This window comes from Leucoraja erinacea, chromosome 3, assembly GCF_028641065.1.
Source record: "Leucoraja erinacea ecotype New England chromosome 3, Leri_hhj_1, whole genome shotgun sequence".
Lineage (NCBI taxonomy): Eukaryota > Metazoa > Chordata > Chondrichthyes > Rajiformes > Rajidae > Leucoraja > Leucoraja erinaceus.
In genome coordinates, this window is record NC_073379.1 from 5,805,282 (window position 1) to 5,825,738 (window position 20,457).

General features: G+C 44.7%; 1 protein-coding gene across 1 annotated transcript in view; it reads right to left on the bottom strand.

Annotated features, from left to right (window-relative positions):
* The window catches only part of slc30a5 (solute carrier family 30 member 5), a 41,881-nt gene extending 26,614 nt beyond the window's left edge, over positions 1-15,267 (bottom strand). The window contains exons 1-7 of the mRNA XM_055631848.1: positions 14,704-15,267; positions 10,246-10,368; positions 6,276-6,342; positions 5,002-5,087; positions 2,227-2,314; positions 1,341-1,428; positions 1,135-1,211 (exon numbers count right to left, since the gene is read on the bottom strand). Coding sequence (XP_055487823.1) covers positions 1,135-1,211; positions 1,341-1,428; positions 2,227-2,314; positions 5,002-5,087; positions 6,276-6,342; positions 10,246-10,368; positions 14,704-14,774 — 600 coding nt within the window. The 5' untranslated portion in view covers positions 14,775-15,267. The remainder of the gene's footprint in view (positions 1-1,134; positions 1,212-1,340; positions 1,429-2,226; positions 2,315-5,001; positions 5,088-6,275; positions 6,343-10,245; positions 10,369-14,703) is intronic.
* Positions 15,268-20,457: the final 5,190 nt, after the last annotated feature.

The window sequence follows — 20,457 nt, forward strand, 5'->3', positions numbered from 1 at the left end:
CACTCCAAACTTTCCAAGTTGACTGTGCCTGAACCCCTCTGTCAGTTGATCACCAGCTTCTTGAGACAGGAAGCAGCATGTGAGGCTGGGAAAGCACATCTCGGACCCGCAGACCCTCAGCATAGGAGCACCGCAAGGCTGCGTACTCTCTCTTCTCCTCTACACCAACGACTGCACCTCCACAGATACCTCTGTCAAACTTCTCAAGTTTGCGGACGACACAACTCTGATTGGACTGATCCAGGATGGGGAGGAATCTGCCTACAGACAGGATGTGTCACAGCTGACGTCCAGGTGCCGTTGTAACAACCTGGAGCTCAATGCTCTTAAGACAGTGGAATTGATTGTAGACTTTAGGAGAGCTCCCCCTCCCCTCACCCCACTCACCATCAACAACACCTGCAGTCACATCTGTGGAGTCTTTTAAGTTCCTGGGAACCATCAAGTCCAAGGACCTTAAGTGGGGTGCTACCATCGACTCAACAGTCAAAAAGGCACAACAAAGGATGTGCTTCCTACGGCAGCTGAGGAAGCACAATCTGCCCCAGGCAATGATGGTCCTATTCTACACGGCCATCGTAGAGTCTGTTCTCACCTTCTCCATCATGGTCTGGTTTGGCTCAGCCACCAAGCACGACACCTGGAGGCTGCAGCGAATCGTCCGATCAGCAGAGAAGGTTATTGGCTGCAACCTTCCCTCCATTGATGAACTGTACACTGCAAGGGCCAGGAAGGGAGCGGGCAAGATCATCTCTGACCCCTCTCACCCTGGCCACAAATTCTTTGAATCACTTCCCTCTGGAAGGCGACTCCTGATTGTCAAAGCTGGCACAGCCAGACATAAAAACAGTTTTTATCCACGAGTAGTTGCTCTACTCAACAGCCAAAAATCTGTAGCCTCCCTTTGATCTGGTATTTTGTTGGTTCACATCCTTGATCAATGGTGTTTTATCATGAATGTTTTATTATTATTTGTTTAGTGTTTTCTGAGTCATTTGTAACTGTCACTGTATGTCATGTTGTTACTTGTGGTCGGAGCACCAAGGCAAATTCCTTGTATGTGAATAGTTGGCCAATAAACGTATTTAATTGGCAGGCTAGTGCCATGTATTTTTTAATTACAAATGATGTTACCTTGTGGTCTGCAACCCCCAGGAGAGAGATAGCTGTATACAGTGCATGGGTTAAAGCACTGTCATGATGTCCCTCAGCTGGATGGCACATTTGGTTAAGGAACAAAATACACCAGGGGTTTAAAATACTGATATTCAACAGCATGGTAAATTATTTACCGCTAATCAATGAACAAAGTATTTTGCACTCAAAGACATAAAGGATACGGTGTTCAGCCATCTTGGCCATTAAATCATCATTGTCAAACAACAACAAACAAATGACGGCAATAATGAAGAATGCAGTTCCTCTTGTCTGGCGATCGGGAGGAGGGTGGATAGAGAAAGATTACACGGTTGGATTCATGAAATAGGAATTCAGTAGTCTTCAGAGTTTTTACTCGAAGCCAAACATTAAATCAGTGGCTTTCACACTTATGTCTGGTGGATCTCAGCTATTGACTGACTGATTTAATTACAATTAAAACTACAAAGGTACTTGTGCTAGAACACCAGGATAAGCGCTCAACCAAGAAAACCAAGCCCAAAGCCAAAGTACTATCTAAACGATTATGCTAAGGACGATAGCTAACGTCATATGCAATCGTCAGCTACCTACATCTTGACAAGCACATTAACACAAACTGATAGTGTGGTTGCAAGTATATGATTGGGGTTATCAAGTGGGCTCCTCCCTTCACCAGTGTTTTGTTGAGTTAGGCCCACGATGCATGGGGAACGCTCAACACTTGGTTCTGGTGGGGTCCCAGAACAACCCCCCTCAATACCACCTCCTCTCACCAACTACGTGACCTGTATCTACTAAATAAAGGAAACCAATTTCCCTCCTGGGATAAATAAAGATCTTATCGTACTGATTAACTCACTCCAACAAATGCTAAGCACTCCCATCCTACCTTCCACTTATCCTAACCCATCGTTAAACTGGTACTTTATGCTTTATTATCACGTGTGCTAGGTACAGTGAGGTTCTTAGTTTGCATACAAGTATGCAAGAGTGGCCACGTAAAGGGCGGCGACGAAGTTACAAAAGTATTTAATATAGTCCCTCTTCGTTCCCCCGAGGTGCCCGTACACTAGCAATGCACAGTACCTTGGCCGGGCTTCCATCAGAGCTCGTGAACAGCACACCGAGCAGTGAGATGACCACAATGTCACTGTGTTCAAACAGAAGTATTGTTCTGTGGAGGGAAAACGCACGCACAGTGTTAGTACATCAAGTTTCCCATCAATACCATCAGGAATCAGCAGTACCGTGTCAAAGGGTGCATAATCGCACAATATCACAAAGTGTCACAAGGGGGCGGCATGGTGGTGCAGCGGTAGAAGAGCGCCAGAGACCAGGGTTCCATCCTGACTACGGGTGCTGTCTATACAGTTTGTACATTCTCCCCGTGACCTGCGTGGGTTCCCTCCTGATATCTTCCCAGAAGTTTGTAGGTTGAATGGCCTGGTATTAATGGAAATGTGTCCCTAGTGTAGGATAGTGTGGGGATCGCTGGACAGTGTGGAATCGGTGGGCCAAAGGGCCTGTTTCCGCGCTGTATCGCTAAACTAAACTAAGTAGTCGAGAAGGTTATGTTGTGCAAAAGGATTGCAAAAGGTTTCAAATGGATTATAAGGAATCACTAAACTGATACAAGGACTTAGAGGTGAAATCATCTTTTGAATGATTGTAACACACTCTACGTTGCACGACTTCTGGAAGACAAGTTTCAGTGATAGATTTATAACCTTGCGTTTGTCAAATGTCATCTATTAAGTTCTACCAAGGAAAAGAAAGTCAACACAACCTTTAAATGTGTCACTTGCATATTCCCTCATGCCCCGCTGAACAAGAGACAGAGTCATAGCGTCATACAGCACTGAAACAAGGCCTTTAGCCCACCTTGTCCATGCCAACCAAGATGCCCCATTGAGGTTAGTCCCATTTGCAGGGGGTTTAGCCCATATCCCTTTAAACCACATTATCCCTTTAACCCATATCCCTTTAGGTTAACTGTTGTCACATGCACCGAGGTACAGCGAAAAGATTTGTTTTGCCTGCTATCCAAAACGATCCGATATACCACCAGAGATAGACACAAAAAGCTGGAGTAACTCAGCAGGACAGGCAGCATCTCTGGAGAGAAGGAATGGGTGACGTTTCGGGTTGAGACCCTTCTTCAATAAGAAAGTTCCCCATTATGTTCCTATTAAATATTTCCCATTTCAACTTTATTCTATATCCTCTGGTTCTTGATTCCCCTTTCCTGGGTAAAAGACTGTGCATTCTCCCCTCTCTAGTTTAGTTTCGAGATACAGCCCTATGGCCCACCGAGTTAGCACCGACCAGTGATCCCCGCATATTAACATCACCTTACACACACCAAGGACAATTTACACATATACCACTCCAATTAACCTACAAACCTGTACAACTTTGGAGTGTGGGAGGAAACCGAAGATCTCGGAGACAACCCATCAGGTCACGGGGAGAACGTACAGACAGCACCCGTAATCAGGATCAAACCCGGGTCTCCGGTGCTGCATGCACTGTAAGGCAGCAACTCTACCGCTGCGCCACCGTGACTGCTGAGGCAGGTACGATAACAACATTTAAATGACATTTGGACAGAAGAGGATTAGGGGATCTGAGCCAAATAGTACTAGCTTAAGTGGGGGCATCTTGGTCAGCATGGACGAGTTGGGCCAAATGGCCTGTTTTCCCACTGTACGACTATGACGCTATGAATGCAGGCAATAATCACACAACTGGGACATTTTTAACTTTAATTATGATTGCAAATTAAGGACTTAATAGATCACAATTGTAAAAAAGTGAGGGTATAATCTATCACTGAAACCTGTCTTCCAGAAGTCGTGCAACACAACATTTCAAAAGATGATTGCACCTCAAAGCAAAGATGAAGATAATTAATCAATCAGATTCAGTGGAATTGTGTTACAGCACAAATATTCTATGACTAACTACAGGTGGGCCTAATTAGTCATATCATAAACGTTTTAGTATTCACAGGATTAGTTGAGAAATAATTTAAACCTGGGATAATTTTGAAATAACCAATGTTAAGAACAATCACTTTAAAATGGACCATAAAGTTATGCAAAATCCAAATCTGTTATTTAAGGTGACTACATTTTAATGTTGGTCCTTTATTTCTTAGAGCCATAGAGGGGGGGGGGGGGGGGGAATCAAAGGAGGACCTGGCGTGGGATACCCTGTAACGTTGTCGGGCCATTTACGTGGTGTACATTGGGTGTGCAAAACAAAGAATTTCACTGTTACTTGTCACACGTGATAAAAAAAGTATTCATTCATTCATTGAGTCTTACATCTTAGTAACAGGCCTTTCGGCCCAACTTGCCCACATCGGTGAACTTGTCCCATCTACACTAGTCCTACCCTGCCTGCGTTTGGCCCATATCCTTCTAAATCCGTCCTATCCATGTACCTGTTGAAAATGTTTCTTAAACTTTGCCTCAACTACCTCCTACGGCAGCTCGTTCTGTGCATCTACCACTCTTTGCGAGAACAAGTTACCCCTCGGGTTCCTATTAAATCTTTCCCCCACTCACCTTAAACCTATGTCCTCTGGATCTCGATTCCCCTACTCTGGGCAAGAGACACAGTGCGTCTACGCGATCTATTCCTCTCATGATTTTGTACATCTCTATAAGACTCTTGTGCCGGCTTCTCTCAATACTGTTTTGTTAACCTCCCATAAGACACTCAACATACCCAGTTAATGCGTGAAAAAACCTGGCCTGTTCATTGGTTCTTCCAATTGTGCGGCTGAGACCAGAACAGATCAGAATTGTGTTAGGACTAAACAAATGTAATCGGCAAGTTTTCTTTTACACTTACCTCAACGGTCCACAAAGTGTGAGACCAAAGAACCACAATAGCAAAATAACGCAGCCACCAATTGCATGTTTGCAAATTTTGATCCACTGCAAAAATAAATGAAAAGCGTGCAATTCAGAATCAGGTTATCACGTATTTCCATTTAGTTCAATCTGACAAAATGTATTTACCTCCAATGGATTGTAGGCAAAACGCTGGAGAAAATCATCAGGGTGAGGCAGCATCTATGGAGCGAAGGGATGGGTGACGTTTCGGGTCGAGACCCTTCTTCAGACCGATGGATTAATGATCTTACTATACAAATAGGTGCAACTTATGATACCTCTACAATGGAGAACAGGTAGCTCCATCTTTCTGACACAAGGTTTAAACTTAGAATCAAAACTTGGCAGCCCAGCAGATTTTCAAGTCAAAATATCTGATGTTCTCTGTAGGCCAATTTTCAAAAGAATCGCCTGTGGGACTGATCCTCAAACATGCATCTCCTCAGTGGATCACACTTAAAACCATTCAACACCCAATACAGAAAGTCCGTCTCCTCTTCTGATATTAATGGTTCAATAGTTCTTTATTGTCACTTACGCACCGCGTAGTGGAATTCTTTTTGCATAGCTCACACATGCGCAAGTGGCCCCATTTTGGTGGCATGTACCTGAATAGGATTAATAATTTCAAGTATCGCGGGGAGTTTTGGACCCCATATCTGAGGAAGAACGTGCTGGCATTGGAGAGGGTCCAGAGGTTTACAAGAATGATCCCAGTGATTAGGCATGATAAGCATTTGACCGCACTGGGCCTGTACTCATTGGAGTTTAGAGGAATGATGGGGGACCTCTGAGAGAGGATGTTTCCACCAGTGGAGAGTCTAGGGCCAGAGGGCACAGCCTCGGAATAAAAGGACATAGCTTTAGAAAGATGGAGGGGAATTTCTTCAGCCAGACGGTGGCGTATCGATGGAATTCATTGCCACAGACGGCTGTGGAAGCCAAGTCATTGGGTATTTTTAAGGTGGAGATTGACAGATTCTTGATTAGTATAGGTGTCAAGGATTATGGGATGAAGGCAGGAGAATGGGGTTAAGAGGGAAAGATAGATTAGCCATGATAGAACAGCGGAGTAGACTCGATTAAATGCATAATTCTGCTCCTATGACATGAACTTAATAAATTGAATGAAAGTCACTTAGTCAATAGTTGGACACATCTGGCTGATACCAGGATAGGTTATGGTTAGTGATAATAACAGTTATGCTACCTCAATACCATTTAACTCACCTGCCGTTTTGAGATTGGCTTGCCAGAAGAAAATGGTTTTTGGAACAAAACCAAGAATACTGCAGATCTAAAAACAGCAAAAAGAGAATAGAATGAGTGTTTAAATATTGCTCAACTTTTCAACTTAAGATATATGGACCAGAAAGTGTTTTTTGGCTACATCCCAAATCAGCTGCAAATGTTAATGGATGCAGGAGAGTATATTGTTATAAATTCATCAACAATCTTTTCTTTTTGAATAATTCCCTCTTATTTATTATCTGAACAACTAAGATGCAAGGTGGTGCGCTGGCGAGTATTCCACAGAATCCACACAAGGCATTCTCATTTGTGGCCCACCCATAGTTCTTCTCTTGCTCCCCCAAGACGGGACAAGGATAGAGTTCCACAGGTTCTTAACTTTCACTCCGATCAGCCTCGGCATCCAACACATCATTCTCCAACATCACCCCACCACAAGTCATATCTTCCCAGCCCTGCCCTTTCCGCCTTCCGCAGAGTCTGTTCCCTCTGCAACTCCATGGTTCACTCTTCCAGGTAAGACAGAGATTCACGTGCACCTTCTCTAATTTCATTGACTGCATCCGATGCTCCCAACGTGGCCTCACTTGGTGACCGATTTGCCAAACACTTGCGCTCGGTCTGCCAAGGCCTACTGGATCTCCGGGATGCCAATCATTTTAGCTCCTCTTCCCATCCCCACACTGACCTTTCTGACTCGGACCTCCTCCGTTGCCAGAGGAAGGCCACACACAAACTGGAGGAACAGTACCTCATATTCCCCTCGGGCAGCTTATAACCCAATGGCATGAACATTGAATTCTTCCATTTTAGGTACTCCAAAACCCCAACCCCCCCTTCAAAGGGGGAGATGCAGCGAGACCTGGGTGTCATGGTACACCAGTCATTGAAGGTAGGCATGCAGGTGCAGCAGGCAGTAAAGAAAGCGAATGGTATGTTAGCTTTCATTGCAAAAGGATTTGAGTATAGGAGCAGGGAGGTTCTACTGCAGTTGTACAGGGTCTTGGTGAGACCACACCTGGAGTATTGCGTACAGTTTTGTCTCCAAATCTGAGGAAGGACATTATTGCCATAGAGGGAGTGCAGAGACGGTTCACCAGACTGATTCCTGGGATGTCAGGACTGTCTTATGAAGAAAGACTGGATAGACTTGGTTTATACTCTCTAGAATTTAGAAGATTGAGAGGGGATCTTATAGAAAACTTACAAAATTCTTAAGGGGTTGGACAGGCTAGATGCAGGAAGATTGTTCCCGATGTTAGGGAAGTCCAGGACAAGGGGTCACAGCTTAAGGATAAGGGGGAAATCCTTTAAAACCGAGATGAGAAGAACTTTTTTCACACAGAGAGTGGTGAATCTCTGGAACTCTCTGCCACAGAGGGTAGTTGAGGCCAGTTCGTTGGCTATATTTAAGAGGGAGTTAGATGTGGCCCTTGTGGCTAAGGGGATCAGAGGGTATGGAGAGAAGGCAGGTACGGGATACTGAGTTGGATGATCAGCCATGATCATATTGAATGGCGGTGCAGGCTCGAAGGGCCGAATGGCCTACTCCTGCACCTAATTTCCATGTTTCTATGTTTCTATTCCTCCCTGCCCCATATGCCCACCTGGGGTCACACCTATTTTCACCTCACCCATCTTTTCCACCTATATTCTATCCTTTAACTTCACAACTCTTCAATCCTTTTGTCTCACACCTTCTGTATTTTCATCTCTGGCGTTTGTCCAGCAGTCTGCCTATGAAACCTTCCCTCACCGGTATCCACCTATTACATGCCAGGCTTTGTCCTGCCCTTCCTCTCTTCCCACTTTCTCCCCTCTGTTTCCCCCCTCCCCCCCCCCCCCCCCCCCCCCCCCCCCCCCCTCAGTCTGAAGAAGGGTCCTGACCCGCAATGTCACCTATCCACATTCTCCAGAGATGCTGCCTGACTTTGTGTTTTTATGCTCCAAGCAAACTTGTCACCTTGGTTATCCAGCCACCAATATCACACCAATCTTTTATATTTTTCTGCACGATTGACATTCCTAATTAATGTGAAATTATGAATGTTTTAGGTTGAAAATGGCAGATTGAGTTTACTAATGACTCTCAGATGATTTCACTTCAGCAGTCAAAGGCAAGAACAGTACTACACAAACCACTCATTTTCCAGGCCACGTGGAATCTACTTTTTTAGATTCATTAAACAGATTTCATAACAAGTCAAAACATAATAACAGAGATGGGAATACATAATAGATAGGTGTTAAGGGTTAGGTGAGCCCTACCTATTTTGCAAAAAATATATAGGCATTGGGAAAAAAAGAATACAAAGTACTGGTGTGTAGGAAAGAACTGCGGATGTTGGTTTAAATCGAAGGTAGACACAAAATGCTGGAGTAACTCAGCGGGGACAGGCAGCATCTCTGGAGAGAAGGAATGGGTGACGTTTCGGGTCGAGAACCTTCTTCAGACTGATCATCGTTTCGACCCAAAACATCACCCATTCCTTCTCTCCAGAGATGCTGCCTGTCCCGCTGAGTTACTCAAGCATTTGGTATCTACATACAAAGTACTGGACTAATTCAGCAGGTCAGGCAGCATCTCTGGAGAACATGGATAGGTGACTTGGATACACATTTTGAAAAGCTGGCTAAAATGGAAATAATGATGCCGTTGTGGTTTTGAAAGGTACTTACAAAAGTATCAGAAGCCTAATATCAAATTGCTTTATACCATAATATTTATTTTCCTTAAATGGTATTGGTAAAGGGATATAATTACTTCATACACCCAGATCTGTGAAATCATTTCCCTCCCAGCCTAGGTGGGGCAAGTTATATCAAGGTCTAGAATATGAATTGGCGTCATCATTGCAACTAACACACTATTAAAGTATGAAAAAGGCAGAAGTGAATAGGTTAGTGAGTCTCTACTTGAATTCCAAAGCATTTTTTTTAAAATGGAGCTTCAGGTTGGATATTAAATTAAATTTAGAAAGGAACTCAATTGCTGAAAGGTTATTTGTAAAATAACCTGGTGTGAAAAAGTATCCCAACCCGAAACGCAACTCATTCATTTTCTCCAGCGATGCTGTCTGAGTTACTCCAGCATTTTGTGTCCTTTTTTTGCAAACCAGCATTCCGAGCTCCTTATTTCGACAGTTATAAAATCAACAAAGTTCCCCTCTGCCCAACGAGACAAGTAAACCCTCTCCATCCTCTGTTTCCGGTAAAAACGCATTAGCTTTAATAACATTGTGGTCGGCACGGACAATGTGGGCCGACTGGCCTATTCCTGTGCTGCACTGTTTTATGGATTAACAGAAAATGATAAACCTTTCACATGGACAGTCGCCTTCTTTGTTTTATTTTTATAAAGTTACCCCTTTGTGACTATCTACAGGAATGCCTAGAGAGGTGCCCAGACGTTTAAGTTACTGCACTGTTACAAAATTACATTATATTCAACCAGTGATCAGCCATGATCACAATGAATGGCGGTGCTGGCTCGAAGGGCCGAATGGCCTCCTCCTGCACCTATTTTCTATGTTTCTATGTTTCAGTGCCCACGAGCAAAATAAATAACAGGGTCTTGGTGAGACCACACCTGGAGTATAGCGTACAGTTTTTGTCTCCTAATCTGAGGAAAGACATTCTTGCCATAGAGGGAGTACAGAGAAGATTCACCAGACCGATTCCTGGGATGTCAGGACTTTCATATGAAGAAAGGACTGGATGGACTCGGCTTGTACTCGCTAGAATTTAGAAGATTGAGGGGGGATCTTATAGAAACTTACGAAATTCTTAAGGGGTTGGACAGGCTAGATGCAGGAAGATTGTTCCCAATGTTGGGGAAGTCCAGAACAAGGGGTCACAGTTTAAGGATAAGTGGGAAGCCTATTTTCTATGTTTCTATAATTTACAGCATCCATAGAAGGATAGTGAATTATTTTCAGATTAAACTTACCCAAGTTGAATTATGAAGACAAATTGGACAATGTGGACGACTTTAAGGAGGTCGTATGATTCAAATATTCCAATAACCTTAAGGAACTTAGCCAGGCACAGCAGCGAGATATATCGAGTTAACCTGAAGTAAAAATGTCAAACATGGATGAGTTACTCTTGAATTAATAAGACAAATTCTAAATCACAGTATAATGCTCATAACTTTTGGACTGCAGCTATAGGAAGTTTGTGGATTTATAAGACATTATTTGGTAGCATTTCATCTTCTCATTAGCAAGTTTTATATCCCCTTCCAACATTCACAAAGCACAGTACTCATGTTATCAAAGCTGCAGTTTACCAGAAATACAATTCTCTTATTGTTCCCTATTACGGGCATGGGGAAAGAACAGGAAACATTTTCAATCCTCCTGAAAGTTATTGATTTATCTACTTTAAACATCCCTTCAGGCAGTACGTTGCCAGTCATAAATTACTATGTTAAAAAAATTAATTGTTCCTTCGTCATCATTTCTCTGCTGGGAGACAAGATGGCTGGGTTTCTTGGCCAGGGTGTTCCATTAGTACATCTTGTGCCACTTTTATTCCTTCTCTGCTGCTTGGGGAAAAGCCTTTATTCATCCATGCGGTATCCTCCATTTTGATCACAAAGAACAGGGTTAAGGATGTCAGACAGAGAACGGTAGCGATATTTCACACCCTAAATATCGCCACAGATGGCTAAAGATAGACGCAAAATGCTGCAGTAACTCAGTGGGACAGGCAGCATCTCTGGAGGGAAGGACCGGGTGATGTCTCAGGTGGAGACCCTTCTTCAGAAGCACCACCCATTCCTTTTCAACAGAGATGCTATCTGTCTCGCTGAGTTACTGCAGCATTTTGTGTCTATCTTCGGTGTAAACCAGCATCTGCAGTTCTATCCTGCACAATAGTAAATGAAAAAGGTTCGTCAAAAGCCTGGAGATGTTAAGCATTCTGCTCACGCTCCATTTTATGTTGATCCAATTCCTCTAAACCCTTCCTATCGATGACCCTCTCCAAATGTATTTTCAACGTCACCATTGTACCTACTTCTACAGCTTTCATGGCAGCTCATTCCATGCATGCACCACCCACAGGATGAAGAAAATGCTGCTCCGATCACTTGAATCTTTCCCCTCTCACCTTATACATGCCCTCAAGTTCTGAGGTCCAGTACCCTTGAAAACCCTTAAAGCCCTGTCCCACTGTACGAGTTCATTCAAGAGTTCTCCCGAGTTTGCCCTGATTCGAACTCGGAGATTTACGGTAATGGCCGCTCGTAGGTACTCGGGGCTCTCGTGGACATTTTTCAAAACGAGTCTTCCCGAGCTTACCCCGTTTCCTGAGTACCTGCCGTTAGTGTTACGAGCCGCTAAGAGACATCCCCGAGCTCCGACAAACCCGCTACGCACATTCTACATGCTTCAACGAGTTTGATTCTTTTTTAAAACTCGGGAGAGCTCTTGAATGAACTCGTACAGTGGGACAGGGCTTTTACAACCTACTTACAGTCTTAAAGATTAATTAAAACATTGGGTGAAATAAAGAAAAGTAAACAACCACTTAGCTGCTTCTGTTCTTACTCAAGGTCAGCAATCCCATTGAAATAAAATTTTAGTTTTAGTTTTCGAGATACAGTGTGGAAACAGGCCCTTTGGCCCACTGAACACGGCGACGACCAGCGATCACCCATACACTAGTTCTATCCTACACACTCGGGACAATTTACAGAAGCCAATTAACCTGCAGGTCTTTGCAATGTCGATGGAAACCGGAGCCCCTGGGGAAAAACCCACGTAGCCACAGAGAGAATGTGCAAAATCCGTTCAGACAGCACCGTCGTTAGGATCGATCCTGGGTCTCTGGAGCTGTAAGACTGCAACTCTACCGTTGCGCCACTGTGAAAGGAATGGGCCCATGCCACATAGAACAGTGCAGCATAGAATAGGTATGTTACAAAACTTACCTTCAGCGGCGCTGCAGTTCTGCCACTGGCCGTGTGCACGATTTTGGCGCCTTTGAGGGGGGGGGGTTAAAATGCAGTTTTCTCCTGCCTGTCCTGGATATATTTTCTCGGGCTGCTAGCTAATGCTCAAGAATTGTTCCGACTGCCGTTCTGTGAATTTTTTTTTTTTAAATCGCGTGACAATTTCAGCGCTGTAGAAAAATTAAAATCCGCTTCTAATGCCGTGAACGCCGATAACCGGGACAGATTTCACGTACGGGACAGCTAAAGGAAAGCCGTTTATTATACATATAAACGTGCTTCTTAGGATGACCTTAATCCAAATTCTGCGTTGCGAAAAGGTGATTTAGGCCCCATACGAACCAGCAGTGTTTTTTCTGCCGATATGGGGTTTAAATTCACCGCAACCGCAACGTTCCAATCGATCGCGTTCCACAAAATCCCACTCGCAAGATGATTTAAATGGCCATTAATTTACGGGAATTAAACACTAAATTCCTTCCTTGGCCTATAAATTCATGACAATGAGAATTAAAAATCATGTTATATTGTGAATTCTTGTGTGAATGTTATTTGGACACTTAGGCTATTTAAAAATGTTAATCTTTTTTAAGAAATGGATAGATGTTTAGTAATTGAATTTTGTAATTAGCTACAATTAGGTAACTAACTAATTATATGCTTTAATTTCAGGTCATCCAAGTAAGATTGTTTCATATTTGTTTCAGAATGCTTCAATCTATAATAACTGAAAATTTCTTTCAGTTCTCTTAATTTTTAAGAAAGTTATGGACTTTTAACTGTCCTCGATCACAGCTTTTGTGTTAAGTCAATGGAAAAGCAATAGGGAACAAGATGCAATTTCTGAGTATGAAAATGGCCATAACTGTTTTAATACTGAAGATATGAAAGTGAATTAGGTGTCCAATTAAACTTATTTTTATGCTTTATCTGATGGGATAAATTGCAGGCTTGATTTTTTTAAATCTCAAAATTTTGTAACATTGCTACATAGAACAGGACAGAACCCTTTAACCCATGTCTATGCCGGTCGCAATATAACAAATTATTTCCATATCCCTGCAGATATACTGTATCCCTCCATCCCTTGTACGTCACTTATCTGTCCAAATTACTCTTAAATGTCATTATCTGTTTCTACAACTTCCCCTGCCAGCCTGTTCCAGGCATCTTCCACTATCTATAAAAAAAAATCAACGTTCATACTGCTGGGTTGTAAGCTGCCCAGGCAAAATATGAGGTGCTGTTCCTCCAGTTTGCATTGGGCCTCACTATGACAATGGAGGAGGCCCAGGTCAGTATGGGGGAAGGGAAGTTAAAGTGTGTGGCAACTGGGAGATTATTAACGTGCAGATTGCTGCAAAAAAAAATGATATCTACCATTTCATATCTACTATTTCTTTGCTTCCTGTTATTAATTGACAAACCTTGTTCTCAAGAGGTTTCATACTTATCTTTCTTCTTCATATTTACATATCTATAGAAACTCTTCCTGTTTATTTTGATATTATACAGATTTTCTCTCAAATCAATCTTTTTAGTTTTTAGTTGCCCGATTCTACAAACTTCCCATATCTCTGTCCTACCACTCACCCATGCCACTTAGAAAGCCTCCTCAGTTTAATATTATCCTTCACCCTCCTTGTTAATCATAGATTGTGACTCTTTCTCAGACTGAGAGTCGGGGGAGAGGGAAATTTGTCCGATGAAGGGTCTTGACCCAAAACATCATCTGTTCCTTTTCTCCAGAGATGCTGCCTGTCCAACTAAGTTACTCCAGCATTTTGTGTCTATCTGGAATGCTTTAGTTGGCTTTAGTAGGAAGTGACACCGGAAAATGCCTGTTCACCCACAAGGGTTCAATATCAGGGTTCAATAGGTGGGTGTAAAGAACGAGCTGCCGGAGGAGGTAGTTGAGGCAGTGACTATTGCAATGTTTAAGAAACGTTGTAAACTGGTACAGGTTTAGAGGGATATGAGCCAAAAACAGGCAGGTGGGACTAGTGTAGATGGGACATGTTGGCCAGTGTGGGCTGGTTGGGAAAAGGACCTGTTTCCACAATGTATGACTCCATGACATGGAATATATAGAGGCACAAGAGACTGCAGATGCTGGAATCTTGAGCAAAAACACACAAAGCGCTGGAGTGACTCAGTTGGTCAGGCAGCATCGGTGGAAGGAATGGATAGGTGACATTTTGGGTCGGGACCCTTCTTCAGTCCATTTTGCTATTTTTTTTTTTAAACACAGTTTAACATGACTGGACCAGCGACATTGGACCCAGTCTGAAGAAAGGTTTCTCCAGAGATGCTGTCTGACTTGCTGAGTTCCTCCAGCAGTTTGTGTTTATCTTTGGTGTAAATTAGCATCTGCTTTTCCTTCCTGCACCCTCCTGGTTGTTGCCATCTGTACATGATTAAATAACTACCTAACCGACTGGTCTGTACCTGGAGCTGGGCGCATCGACAGGGCCCAGGCGGGCGCTGGAGATGATGTTGCTGCTGTACTTGTCCTCCATCCTCAGTCTGACCCCGGGGAGGGCGGGTTACTCAGGTTTTTCCTCACCCCTCGTCCCGGACCCACACATACACAGACCCTCACACATACACACACCCACAGACCCTCACACACCCACCCTTACACACTCACACACCCTTACACACTCAGACACACACACCCAGACACCTACACACAGACCCTCACACACACACCCTTACACTCACACTCGGACACACACACCTAGACACCTACACACAGACCCTCACACACTCACCTGTACACACCCACAGACCCTCACACACGCACCCACACACACGCACCCTTACACACTCACACACCCTTACACACTCAGACACACACAGAGACACCTACACACAGACCCTCACACACACACCCTTACACACTCAGACACACACACACACCCAGACACCTACACACAGACCCTCACACACTCACCTGTACACACCCACAGACCCTCACACACGCACCCTTACACAACACACCCCCTTACACACCCACGACCCACAGACCCTTATACACACGCACCGTTATACACACACCCGCACTCACACAGACCCTCACTCACAGAGACACTCACACAGACCCTCACTCACTCACACACACACTGGGTGTAGTGCAGGCCTCAGTGCAGCCGCTCGGGCCTAGGTCGGGGCTCGGGGCCTGCGGCTGGAGTGTGGAGCGGGGCCGCGGGACGCTCCGTGTTTCCCCCAGCGGGAGAGGGAGCGGACACAAGCGGCCACGACGACAGCGGGAATCCGCCGGTACAGGGAAGCCTAGCAACCGGGCCTGGCCAGGCCTGGCCTCCCGCTGCCGCTCCCCCTCCCGGCCACCGCCTCGTGTGTGTATCTGTGTGTCTAGCCTCAGTTTAAACCAAAGATAGCAGAGCTGCTCTATAGGATCTTTGTTTTAAACCAGCATCTGCAGTTCCTTCCAACACATTCACGATTCACACCTCTATTAGACACACACAGACATCGTCAAGAGGTGCAGGAGTAGGCCATTCGGCCCTTCGAGCCAGCACCGCCATTCAATGTGATCATGGCTGATCATCCACAATCAGTACCCCGTTCCTGCCTTCTCCCCGTATCCCCTGACTCCGCTATCTTTAAGAGCCCTATCTAGCTCTCTCTTGAAAGTATCCAGTGAACCGGCCTCCACTGCCCTCTGAGGCAGAGAATTCCACAGACTCACCACTCTCTGTGAGAAAAGGTGTTTCCTCGTCTCCGTTCTAAATGGCTTACCCCTTATTCTTAACCTGTGGCCCCAGGTTCTGGACTCCCCCCAACATCGGGAACATGTTTCCTGCCTCTGGCGTGTCCAATCGCTTAATATGTTTCAATAAGATCCCCTCTCATCCCATCTCCCTCCTCCTCATTTCTCTCATCCTCCGCCCCTCACGCCCATTCCCTGCCCCAGGACCTTCCTAGGTCATAGAGCATCGATCGCCAGGGCCTGGAACTTGGCCCGACCCTGGCTGTAGACTCCAGCTGTCAGATTGGCTGCCACCTGGGCTCCAGTGCGGGCCCTGACTTCATCTCCGGGCTCGTCCCTGACCCCCGGACCCAGGCTCGTCCTTGGTTCCAGCGGTGGCTTCTTTCTCGGCCCCAGACCCGGCCCCATCGCAACCCCCGGGCTCAGCCCGAAATGGCTGTTTTTAAAATTTAAATGATTATTAACTTCGGAAATATGAGTGGGAATGCGACGGGAAGATGTTTATCGCCACGACGGGAAAAATACGAGTAGGATATGTGAAAAAGGGAAGGCTGTGGCCTAGGGTATGGAGGAAGGTAGGAAAAGCAGATTGATACAATGTGGGCACATCGTCGGCACAAACACAAATAATAGAAAGGCCTTTAGTATTATAGAGATGTATTTGTGTGTCTTGGTGCTTTTTGATAATGGTATGGTAATCGAGTTTCACTGTACCTCAATTGGTACATGTAACAATAAACAGACCTTGAAACTTTGATATCCCATTTTATGATCTCCACATTCCCATGTTCCCTGCCTACCCACTACCAGATACCACCATTCACCTACACATTGCTCCCTACCCATGAGGCGGCACAGTGGTGCAGTGGTAGAGTTGCAGTGCCAGAGACCCAGGTTTGATCCTGACTACGGGTGATACCTGTATGGAGCTTGTAGGTTCCCCCCATGTGACCGTGTGAGTTTTCTCCAGGTGCTCTTGTTTCCTCCCACATTCAAAAGGTCTGCAGGTTTGTAGGTGAATTGGCTTCTGTACATTGCCCCTAGTGTGTAGGATATAGAAATAGTGCATGGGTGATCGATGGTTGGCGTGGACTTGGTGGGCCGAAAGGCCTTTTTCCACGCTGTATCTCTAAACTAAATCTCTCCCCGCTCACCTTAAACCTATGTACTCTGTTTTTTGATTCCCTTACTCTGGGCAAGAGAGACTGTGCGTTTACCCTATCTATTCCTCTCATTTGGGGAGTTAATTTGGGATGTTATATTGCAAGATTGTAAAATATTGGGTAGCCTGCACTTGGAGCAGCTCTGGTCACCACTCTGTGGAAACAATGCGGTTACTCTGGAGAACGTGGGGCAGAGATTCACCAGGAGTACCTATCATGGGTTTCCTGCATTTATGGAGAGTCAGGGACCAGAGGCTACAGCCTCAGAATAAAATGATGTACCTTTAGAAAGGAGATGAAGAAGAAGATGGCTGTGGAGTTCAAGTCAATGGGTATTTTGTAGTGTGGAGATTGACAGATTCTTGAAAAGTAAGGGTGTCAGCGGTTATGGGGAGAAGGCAGGAGAATGGGATGGAAAGGGAGAGATAGATCAGCCATGATTGAATGGCAGAGTAGACTTCATGGGCCAAATGGCCTACTTCTGATTCTAGAACTTATGAACTTTGTTTTCATCTCCAATTCCTGGTTATTTTTATTAGCTGAAAATTATCATAAACTAAAACAAATTATTTTTCATGGCTTTGAAAATGTTGTACACTTAACTATCACCTAGAAAAATATCTGGTAATCACTATTAGCATTTGCTCACAATACTCCCAAGCGCGGACTACCCAATGTTTGATAAACTTGCAACCTAACATCCCATTTTATATTCTGTACATCAAACTATGAAGGCAGGCATGCCTTCTTCACCATCCTAACTATTACAGGAAACTATGGACTTGAGCTTCAAGGTCCAATGGGGAATAATTGGATAATGATGGGGGTAGAAATATGTTTGGATCTCTCTCCAAGGGAATTTTATAAATGTGCTATGATGGAATATTTTGCATTGAACGCTGACAATGTCTGTTCTTATCACTGTTAATTGATGATAATTTCATTGAATGCCTCACTGAAATCATTAAACCTCATTAATTTCCCCCTTATCTCAGGTCACGTCAAGTTTGAGTTTATTGTCCCATGCACAAACACGATGAGTTACAGGTACAATGAAAATCTTGCTTGCAGCAGCGTCACAAGGTTTTTCCAAGTGTCCATCAAAAGGGATGTAATGCTGAGGCTTAATATGGCACTGGGCAGGCGACGTTTGGAGCATTGTGAGCAATTTTAGGCCCCATATCTGAGGAAGGATGTGCTGGGTCTGGAGAGTGGTCAGAGGAGTTTTACGAGAGTGTTCCCAGGAGTGATTGGGTGAACATATGATGAGTGTTTGTCGGCACTGGTCCTCTACTCGGTAGAGTTTAGAAGGATGAGGGGACACGTCATTGAAACTTACCGAACAGTAAAGGCCTGGATAGAGTGGATGTGGAGAGGATGTTTCCACTAGTGGGAGAGTCTAGGACCAGAAGTCATAGCCTCAGAATAAATGGACCTCCCTTTTAGAAAGGTGATGTGGAGGAATTTCTATAGTCAGAGGGTGGTGAATCTGGAGAATTCATTGCTATGGATGGCTGTGGAGGCCAAATCAATAGATATTTTTAAGGTGGAGATTGACATTCTTCATTGGTACGGGTGTCAGGGGTTGTGGGGAGAAGGCAGGAGAATGTAGTTGAGAGGGAAAGATGGATCAACAAAGATTGAATGGTGAAGTAGACTAATTCTGTTCTTATCACAATAGATAATAGACAATAGGTGCAGGAGTAGGCCATTCGGTCCTTCGAGCCAGCATCGCCATTCAATGTGATCATGGCTGATCATCCACAATCAGTACCCCGTTCATGCCTTCTCCCCATATTCCCTGACTCCGCTATTTTTAAGAGCCCTATCTAACTCCCTCTTGAAATCAACCCGCTTCCACCACTCTCTGAGGCAGAGAATTCTGTGAGAAAAAGTGTTTCCTCGTCTCCGTTCTAAATGGCTTACTCCTCATTCTTAAACTGTGGCCCCTGGTTCTGGACTCCCCCAACATCGGGAACATGTTTCCTGCCTCTGGCGTGTCCAAACCCTTAACAATCTTACATGTTTCACTGAGATATCCTCTCATCCTTCTAAACTCTGGTGTATCGGGTTCTCCTTGTGATGCGGCCCCTCCACATCTTTTTAAGGAGGTTTTCTCTAGTATAGGGCAGTCGGTTCTTACCATTATTAACAGCAGCTTGTGTTCTGGGGTTGTCCCCGTGAGTTTTAAGCATGCGGTAGTGCAACCACTGCTTAAGAAACCTGGCCTGGATCAATCTGTTCTGGCCAATTTTAGACCCATCTCGAAATTGCCTTTTATTTCTAAATTACTGGAGAGAGTTGTTTATGCTCAGCTAAAACTATTCCTGGAGGAGCATGATATTCGGGAGATCTTCCAGTCTGGATTTAAAACCATGCACAGCACGGAGTCAGCATTGCTAAGGGTGTTTAACGATATCCTCCTGGCTAATGATTCTGGGGATTGTGTGGTTCTTGTCCTGCTGGACTTGTCTGCCGCCTTTGATACGGTGGACCATAATATCTTATTATCTCGGCTACAGCAGTTAGTGGGCATCTGCGACAGTGCCCTGGGATGGTTCAGGTCCTATCTGGCGGGCAGAACCATGTGTGTTAGCCTTGCTGGGTTTGAATCATCTTCCGCTCCCCTGTCATATGGGGTTCCACAGGGTTCGATTCTGGGGCCCCTGCTTTTCTCGCTGTACATACTTCCTCTGGGTTCCATCCTTAGAAAGCATGGCATCTCCTTCCACTGTTATGCAGATGATACCCAGCTTTATTTGCCGCTGAGGGGGGAAGATGCCTTTTCTGTAAAATCGCTTCTGTCTTCTGTCTTGTTTTGATGACATTAAGTCCTGGTTGGCCCTAAACTTTCTTGGATTTAATGAAAAGAAGACAGAGGTGATTTTATTTGATCCCAATGGCTGCCGTGAACCTCCATTTGTTGATTTAGGTCCATTGTCAAGGTACGTGAAGCCAACAGTTGTGAACCTGGGTTTTAGGATGGACAGTGACTTTAAATTAGATCGCCAAATATGCGCGGTGGTTAAGTCCAGCTTCTTTCACCTAAGGAAGCTGGCGAAGGTGAAGCCCATTCTCGAGCGGCAGCATTTTGAGACAGTAATCCATGCCTTTATTACATCTAGGCTGGATTACTGTAACGCGCTCTATTTTGGTGTTGCTCGTTCTTCACTGGCTCGTCTCCAGTTGGTTCAGAATGCTGCTGCTCGCCTTTTAACAGGGACTCGAAAGAGGGAGCACATATCGCCAATTCTGGCCTCCCTACACTGGCTCCCGGTGCACTTTCGGGATCATTTTAAGTTACTG